This window comes from Mus musculus, chromosome 2, assembly GCF_000001635.26.
Source record: "Mus musculus strain C57BL/6J chromosome 2, GRCm38.p6 C57BL/6J".
In the NCBI taxonomy this organism is placed as follows: domain Eukaryota; kingdom Metazoa; phylum Chordata; class Mammalia; order Rodentia; family Muridae; genus Mus; species Mus musculus.
The window spans coordinates 87409623-87419340 of NC_000068.7; the positions used below are offsets into that span (position 1 = coordinate 87409623).

Consider the following 9718-nt stretch of genomic DNA (forward strand, 5'->3'; position numbering starts at 1 on the left):
ATCTACAGATTCAATGCAATCCTCACCAATAATCCAGCACAATTCTTTACAGACTGTAAACAGATATTTTTCAGCTTCAAATGAAAAAACAAAAAATCAAGTGTAGCTTTTTAAAAATCCTGTATAATAAAATAATATCTGGTGCTACTACCATCCCTGATTTCAAGCTATACTACAGATAAATAGCAGTACAAATCACACGGCGTTGACATAAAAACAGACAGTCTGTTCAGTGGAATAGAATCAAAAACCTAGACGTTAACCCACACAATTACAGGCACTCGATATTTGACAAGAAAAGCCAAAATTATATAATGGGAAAATAAAATATCTTTAGCATATTGTGGTGATCTAAATGAGTGTCTGCATGTAGAAGAATGCAAATGGACCCATATCTATTGCCCTGAAAGAAACTCAAGTCGAAGTAGTCAAATACCTCAACATAAAACTGAAAACATTAAATCTAATAAAGGAGAAAGTGGGGAACATCCTTGAATTCATTGGCACAGGAGACAAATTTCTGAACAAAATACCAATAGTAAAATCAACAGTTAATAAATGGGATCTATTTTGGGATATACCCAGTTACAGTTGTTTGGACCCACATGAAGACCTAGCTGCTCACAGAGACCCTCCTCTCCCCCCTTCTCCTCTGAGAGGTTAGGGACTCAATGGATATACCTCCATCCTGGAACATCAAGTCTCTGCCATATTAGGCAGACCCTTTCCCGCCGAGGCCAGGCAAGAAAGCTCTGTTAGTGCTCTGATACCATAGTCACGTTACAGTTTTATGAAGAACCTCTGTTCCATTTGTTCTGGGAACCACATGGAGACCAAGCTGCACATCTGCTACATATGTGTGGAAAGGCTAAAGTCGAGCCAGTACATGATCTTTAATTGGTGGTTCAGACTCTGAGAGCCTCAGGGATCTAGGTTAGTTGATTCTGTTGGTTTTCCTGTGCATTTTCTATCCCCTTCAGGGTCTGCAATCATTCCTACTATCCTTCCATAATAATCCTCAAGCCCCATTTTCTGTTTGAATCTAGGTGTCTGCTTGTCAAAGTCAGTTGGGATGAAAGTTTTGTGGGTGGATTAGTGTCTCTATCACTTCACTGGGGGTCCTGCCTGTCTATAGGAGGTGACCACTTCAGGTTCTGTATACCCGTTGTTGTGAGTCACAGCTAAGGTCACCCCAGTGATTTCTTGGATTTCTGCCTTATCCCAGGTCTCTCTCTTGTTCTAGAGCTTCCCCTATATCCTTGTTTCCATTGGTTACATATTTCATGGCCATCTATCCATCTATTCTGATCTTTCTCACATCTGATTCTGAACTCCTTATTCTTCTCCTTCTCCCCCTTCCCTTCTAGTTCTCTTCCTTCATCTATCTCTTATGACTATTTTATACCCCCTTCATGAATATGTTCTTCTCTCTGGGCTGCCTTGTCTGCCCTCAGTGGGAAAAGAAGTGCCTAGCCTCTCAGACTTGAAGTGCCACGGCGGGGGAATACCAGGGGAATCCCTCCGGATCAGAGAAGGGGAGGGGATATAGGGGAAAGATTTTGGGAGGGCATAAGATTGAATGCAATCATTGTGCATAACCAAAACTACTCTACATTGAAATTGAATTATTTTATTTTAAATATTCACATTACAGTAATATATTTGGCCAAAATAGAACATAATTATCTACACATTCAATAGTTCCATTGTGTTATATCAGTGAGGTACTTACATTCAATATAGTAAATGTGACATAAGGAATAAACTTCTTATGAACAGGCTCAAATTCTTTATTTACTTCTACCTTGAAATTGTTGTTCAGATTATTAAAATCATTAATTGCTAAACAAAATTTCACAAAGCAGTAGTAGTCACATCATATAATTATAAGCCTGAAAAGACAATGATAAACAGGAACATACATTGTTATGGCATATTTTTCAGGGAAGGAAATTTCAAAGGGAACTCCAGTTTAATTTATGGAAAGCAAAATTTCTCCAAATAGCTGAAAGTACAGACTTCCTATAATATCTTGCCTTTCATGGCTTATTAAAATATTTGATTAGCTGTCACTAATTCTTATTATTTTCAGGTTAATTAAATGAAGGGATGCATGGAGTGCCAAACTGAGAGCCCAGATCAAATGCTTGCTGAATGTTACACACCTATAGTACTATGAATGATGTAGCCATTTCACATACCTACAATGTCATGAATGATGCAGAAATTCTTTATGCTGTTCACACCTATGATATCATGACTGCTCTAGTTGCCCTTTCCATGACGGGGCAGGCTGCTCATCATTTGAATCAATGCTTTACTTTTGTACTGCAGCAAGACTCTACTTCAGGATAGTGACTTGAAATAGTAACTAGAGTCAATAATATAATGCTAAGAATATTTAATGATGCTAAAATTAGACTTGCATGAAGTAATCTTCTATAAATAAATATGTAAAAAAGCAAACAAACAAACAAATAACTAGGGTTTCCGTTGCTTTAATAATATCACAGATAAATCACCTTCTAACATTGTGACTGTTTATACTGGTGATTTGAATGACTGACTAAAAACTATGTTCCACCCATTATGTGTTATAGTAAATGGTTTATCACTTGGTCTAAAATAAATAATAAATAAATAAGCAAGTAAATAAATAAATAAATAAATAGTTCCTCTGAAACTATAAACTGTTTGCAAGGCTAAGGACCAAATCAATAGAACAAAACGTCTGTCTAGATACTGGGAAAAGAACTTGACCAACCCTATTTCCAACAAAGGACTAACATTCAAGATATATAATGAACTCAAGAAATTAGAGACAAATAAATCAAATAACCAATTAAAAATATGGTACAGAGCCAAACAGAATTCTCAACAGAAAAATCTCTAATGGCACAGAATCACTTCTGCTCAACATACTTGGTCATTAGAGAAATGCAAATCTAAAGGACCCTGAGATTCCATCTTACACCCTTCAGAATGGCCAAGGTCAAAAACTCAAGTGACAGCACATGCTAGCAAGGATGTGGTAAAAGGTGAATAATCCTCCATTGCTGATAGTAGTGCAAACTTGTACAGTCTGGCAGTTTCTCAGAAAATTGAGGATAGTCCTACCCAAGGACCCAGCTATACCATTCCTGGGCAAATAGTCCCAAAATGCCCAGGAACACTTGCTCAAAATGTTCATAGCCACTTTATTTGCAAAAGCCAGGAACTGGAAACAGCCTACATGTTCCTCAACTGAAGAATGGATGAAGAAAATGTAGTATATTTATACAATGGAAATTTATACAGCTACTAAAAGCAAAGATATCATGAAATTTCTGAGTAAATGGATGGAACTTAAGAATATCATCACTTAAGAATATTCTATGCTACTGACTACAATGTATAGAAAGCATTCTACCATTACCCTCTTCCATTTTTCTAGGGTTCTCACTGATAGCTTCAACGTGATAGTTTTTGCTTTACCTTATATTTTATGTTGTATTAAAAGGGGAATTTTACATTGTAAAAATTCATTCTGGAAAATACAATGTGTTTATCAGACATTCTTGCATTTCTTTTTTTTCCATTTTTATTAGGTATTTAGCTCATTTACATTTCCAATGGTATACTAAAAGTCCCCCATACGCACCCACCCCCACTCCCCTACCCACCCACTCCCCCTTTTTGGCCCTGGCGTTCCCCTGTACTGGGGCATATAAAGTTTGCATGTCCAATGGGCCTCTCTTTCCAGTGATGGCCGACTAGGCCATCTTTTGATACATATGCAGCTCTAGAAAAAAAGGAAGCAAATTCACCCAAGAGGAGTAGACGGCAGGAAATAATCAAACTCAGGGGTGAAATCAACCAAGTGGAAACAAGAAGAACTATTCAAAGAATTAACCAAACGAGGAGTTGGTTCTTTGAGAAAATCAACAAGATAGATAAACCCTTAGCTAGACTCACTAAAGGGTACAGGGACAAAATCCTAATTAACAAAATCAGAAATGAAAAGGGAGACATAACAACAGATCCTGGAGAAATCCAAAACACCATCAGATCCTTCTACAAAAGGCTATACTCAACAAAACTGGAAAACCTGGACGAAATGGACAAATTTCTGGACAGATACCAGGTACCAAAGTTGAATCAGGATCAAGTTGACCATCTAAACAGTCCCATATCGCCTAAAGAAATAGAAGCAGTTATTAATAGTCTCCCAGCCAAAAAAAGCCCAGGACCAGACGGGTTTAGTGCAGAGTTCTATCAGACCTTCAAAGAAGATCTAACTCCAGTTCTGCACAAACTTTTTCACAAGATAGAAGTAGAAAGTACTCTACCCAACTCATTTTATGAAGCCACTATTACTCTGATACCTAAACCACAGAAAGACCCAACAAAGATAGAGAATTTCAGACCAATTTCTCTTATGAATATCGATGCAAAAATCCTCAATAAAATTCTCGCTAACCGAATCCAAGAACACATTAAAGCAATCATCCATCCTGACCAAGTAGGTTTTATTCCATTGGATGCAGGGATGGTTTAATATACGAAAATCCATCAATGTAATCCATTATATAAACAAACTCAAAGACAAAAACCACATGATCACCCCGTTAGATGCAGAAAAAGCATTTGACAAGATTCAACACCCATTCATGATAAAAGTTTTGGAAAGATCAGGAATTCAAGGCCCATACCTAAACATGATAAAAGCAATCTACAGCAAACCAGTAGCCAACATCAAAATAAATGGAGAGAAGCTGGAAGCAATCCCACTAAAATCAGGGACTAGACAAGGCTGCCCACTTTCTCCCTACCTTTTCAACATAGTACTTGAAGTATTAGCCAGAGCAATTCGACATTCTTGCATTTCTAGTAAAATTTTTAAGAACTATCTATCAAAATTGTGTGAGGCGTTGAAACATGAAAAAAATGAAAACTATTAACATCCCATATTATCATTTCTATTATTAATTTTATTTGTTTATATTTCATATGATATTCCCCCCTTGTTACTCCTCCACAAAACCCATCATATCCCCCCACCCCCCCTCCATTTTTCCCCTATAAGTGTGCTCCTCCACCTATCCACCGATTTCTGCCTCACCCCTTTAGCATCCCCCTACTCAGAGGCATCAAGTATCCCTCCCCGTCTCATTGATATCAGATAAGGCCAACCTCTGCTACATATGTATCTGGAGTCCTGGCTCCCTCATATATACGCTTTGGCTGATGGTTTGGTCCCTGGCAGATCTGAGTCATCCAGTTAGCTGAAATTGTTCTTATAGGGTTTTAATCCCCTTTATCTCCTTCAATCCTTCCCCTAGTTTTTCTATTGGATTCTCAGAGCTCAGTCCTATGGTTGGGTATAAGTATCTGTATCTGTATTGTTCAGATGTAAGTAGAACCTCTCAGGGAACAATCATACCAGGCTCCTATCAACAAGGCATCTTTTTAAATTACCTACTATTACTATTCACCCAGTGTCCTTATATTTCAATACACAAATCTTTACATCCTTTCCCTTCTATTATGAATCATTTATCACTTTTGTAGCAATAATATGGACCTTTCATTATTGTTGGATTATCCCTTGTTGACACTTGTATAATGGGTATCTTAACATCATTTTCTCCTTTTGTCATAAGATACTGAACATTTTTAGGTTGTTTTTGTAGGTTTCATAACTTTTATTTACCTGAAAACAGTTATTTTGTGTTACTAGCTCTTTATAATTGTGGAGAACAGTTTCCTTTTAAAGCATTTAAATATTTCCTATACTTTAGCTTTATTATAAACATGCTTCAGTTTTAATTAAAGGAGTTCAATTGGAAGATAATGCAAACAATATGATTTAGTTGTCATTTCATACTTATAAAAACACCTTTCCCTTATCTTCACATCTAGTTTTATGATATTAACATTGAATATAATCTGTGAAAGTTATCAGTTCTTGGAGTTAGAACTGGTTAAAGGATATTCTAATTTTTTTTAATTTGTGATATTGTTTTTGCTGTTGGCTCTAATTGAAACAAGTCAATCCACATTTTCAAAAATTTTTGTTAGAGGGACTATTGTACGGAAGTTCACAAAATGAAAAAAGCTCATCTAAACTTGAATATGAAACCAGATAACACACAAGAAGGCCAAATGATTATTATTAATTTTGTTTACAGATAGGTATGGGCTTGAAGGACCTTTGCTTATTACTATACATATTCAAATAAATATGGCTTATACATGTAACTGCTAAAGTTATTAATAATAAATAATAGAATAAACTCAGAATAGGATGTTATAGGGCTCTGATTTTTCAGTATACACTTTTTCTGAGAACATGAAACAAATAACAGATTTAAGTATGAATCCTATAGGAGGACATAGAGTTGGGTAAAATTCTCTTCTATGGAAGGGAATGGGAAGAGTCTGATGGGAGAATGAGGGTTGATATCACCAAAATCATTTTTATACATGTAAGGCATTTTCAAATAATTCAAAAAATAAAATGAATGTGCACACAATAAAAACAAAATTGTGGACTTTCTCTGGCCTCTATGCGGATATCTCTAAAAATCTACACAGTGAGAGTGCTAGTCTTTTCAAGAGCACACTGGAACATTCACAGACATTTACACATACTCATTTATGCACATATGTGAGTACATAGGCTCCATGCTCTCTGTCTCTCATATATCTCTGTCTCTCTGTGTGTGTGTCTCTCTCTCTTTCTGTCTGTCTCTCTGTCTGTCTCTGTCTCTGTCTCTCTCCCTCTCTGTAACACACACCCACACACATGCATGCCCATACACAAAGTTGGGAAAACTCTATGAATTAGCTTGATTAATGATGAGTATGGAAGTGAGGGACTTGTCCATACAAAGAAGAAAGTTTTGAAAAGTGAACTAGAATCATTGCCAAACAGAAGGTTTATTGCAGGTAAATTGTTACGCAGGGGATGCTGATCCCTAGGGCAAACATCAGCATTCTTATTTAAAATGAGTTGGTGTTCAAAGCCAGCAGAACAAGTCTTGTAGAAGCTGTGTGTCCTATTGAAAAAAAAAATTAAGAAGCTATAAGTAAACAATCACCTATTTCATTAGTGTCTTCATGAAAAGGTACAAAGGTAAGATACAACATTGTTGTTTATAGTTTACTTAAGAGTAGTTATAAATTTAAAAAAAAAAGAAAAGAAGTGTACTTTACTTAAATGTGGGACTTAATCATAAACATTTTAGCTTTATTATTTATAACAAGATGTTTCAAAAATAAAAACTTACATTTGAAATTAAAATGAGATTAATTTTAAAACTAGTACTAATAAAATATAAAATAGGAGATAATGTTTGAGCACTAATTTACCATTATGTTAACTGAGAGCATCAGTTTATTAGTCTGGAAGGTATGAGCACTTGAAGGTTACTAAACGACAAAGAACAGTTTGTTTTGCAAACTTAGAAAATATTCATGAAGAAAAGGGGAAGCAGATCTTTAAACAGTGCTAACTTCTTTGCATTAGATTATTGTAGTATGAAAATGTATGAAATTTTCTGTTTGTTTACTTTTGATTTTAGGACTCCTTTTTATATTTGATCAATTTAAGGCCCTCAGCAATCTGTAACTGTATTTTAAAAAGCTGTACAGTAAAAATAAAAACATTATAAAGAGAATGAAGAGAGAGAAAAGTAAATAAATTTGAAAATGAGGTAGCAGTGTCAAAGAAAATCTTCACAAAGAAATTTTTAAAAATATGAAAATACTATAAATGGAACTTATTTATCTATTGAAATGAACAGTTTTAAATATTTAGAATATACTTCCCAGTAGCTAAAGGGGAAAGTTAATTTTACAAAACAATAAAATTGATGAAATAATAAAGCAAGACAACAGGAAAATAAATAAAACTTAAGTGCAATATTAATAATGAAACAATAAAATTTTGATATGGAATGGTCAGACAAGTAAAACCAAGGTCACTAATTGTCGGGGAATCTTATTATTATGTACAATGCATATATATGGAAGAGGCATCTCAGTTTATTATTTTGTAAGCTCTCCCTTCAAATTTGTCTCTTTCTTTCCTTGATACACACAATTTAAGATTTATTTTACTCCAAATGTGAATCTTATTTTCTAGATCTAATATATGTTAAGCTGCTTGAGCTGACAATGCTCCCAACAAGATGCATAGATTAGTAAATATAGTTGAAATGGTAATGGCCTCCACTCAATATCTACATATCATTGTTTCCAAATCTGATAAAATAGTATAGGTCTTATTACTTGGATATAATTCATGTTTACTGTTTGTGTGTGTGTGTTTGTGTGTGTGTGTGTGTGTGTGTGTGTGTGTGTGTGTGTGTGTGTGTGTGTACATGTTCTTCATTCAAGTCCAGGAACATGGCAATGTTAATTGTAGGTATAAATTAATGCACCATGTTTTATTTACTGTCTGTAGATGAAGAGAAAATTAAAGCAGAAAAATCGAATGCCTCTTCGCTGATTGAATTTATCCTACTTGGTTTTTCTGATGTCCCCAATCTCCAATGGATTCTGTTTGGGATTTTTTTGATCATGTATTTGACTATTCTGATGTGCAACAGTACTATAGTGCTCATAACAAGAACTGACCCTGCTCTGCAGACCCCTATGTATTTTTTTCTTAGCAACTTTTCTTTTGTGGAGATATGTTATGTAACAGTCACAATTCCAAGGATGCTTGTGGACCTGTGTACTCAGAAAGGAAATATCTCTATACTTGCCTGTGCCACTCAAATGTGTTTTATCCTTATGCTTGGAGGCACAGAGTGCCTCCTCCTGACAGCAATGGCCTATGACCGTTATGTGGCCATTTGTAATCCTCTACACTATTCTTTAGTCATGAACCACAGGATCTGTACACAGTTAGTGGCAGCCTGCTGGATCAGTGTCATACCAGTTGTAATTGGACAAACATACCAGATTTTCTCTCTGCCTTTTTGTGGCTCTAACAGAATTAATCACTTCATTTGTGATATCCCACCAGTACTCAAACTTGCTTGTGGTGACACATTTGTGAATGAAATAGCAGTCTACGTAGTTGCGATGGTATTTGTCATGGTTCCCTTTATGCTGATCATTTTCTCCTATTGCAAAATTATCTGCAGTATTCTGAAACTGTCATCAGCCAAAGGAAGGACCAAAGCTTTCTCCACCTGCTCCTCTCACCTCATAGTTGTAGTCTTATTCTATGGAACAGCTGGTATCACATACTTACAACCCAAGCCAAATCAATCAGAAATAACTGGAAAACTGTTGTCTCTTTTTTACACCATTTTGATACCAACTCTGAATCCCATTATATATACTCTGAGGAACAAGGACATCATGGCCGCTCTGAGAAAACTCCTTAGTAAGATACTAGTGTGAGGCAAATGCTTGAATGGTGGATTTTTGTTCATCATTTAGACAAAAAGTATTTTGTTCTAATGTTCTTTAAATGCTGATTAAAATTATGGTAACCGCCTACATTTTGTCTTACAACATTAATTTCACACTTTAATACAGGGCTTCCATATTTCCAGATTACATATTAAATCAGCTGCCCATGTCTACGATAAAGTTTTTTTTTCTTCTCTCTCTCTCTCTCTCTCTCTCTCTCTCTCTCTCTTTCTCTTTTTTTTGCTATATACTCTGTTCAGCATGCCTAAAGAACTTCATGGCAACTAAGTAATTGTGTGCTAAAGTC

General features: G+C 35.5%; 1 protein-coding gene across 1 annotated transcript; it reads left to right on the top strand.

Moving 5' to 3' along the window:
* The first annotated feature begins 8427 nt into the window (after positions 1 to 8427).
* On the top strand, positions 8428 to 9399 carry Olfr1123 (olfactory receptor 1123). The gene has a single exon (NM_146350.2). It carries the CDS (start codon positions 8428 to 8430, stop codon positions 9397 to 9399), a length of 972 nt encoding a protein of 323 aa, NP_666462.2.
* Positions 9400 to 9718: the final 319 nt, after the last annotated feature.

Coding starts and splice junctions, on each gene's coding strand:
- Olfr1123 (NM_146350.2), top strand. CDS start 8,428: ATGTTTTATTTACTGTCTGTAGATGAAGAGAAAATTAAAGCAGAAAAA.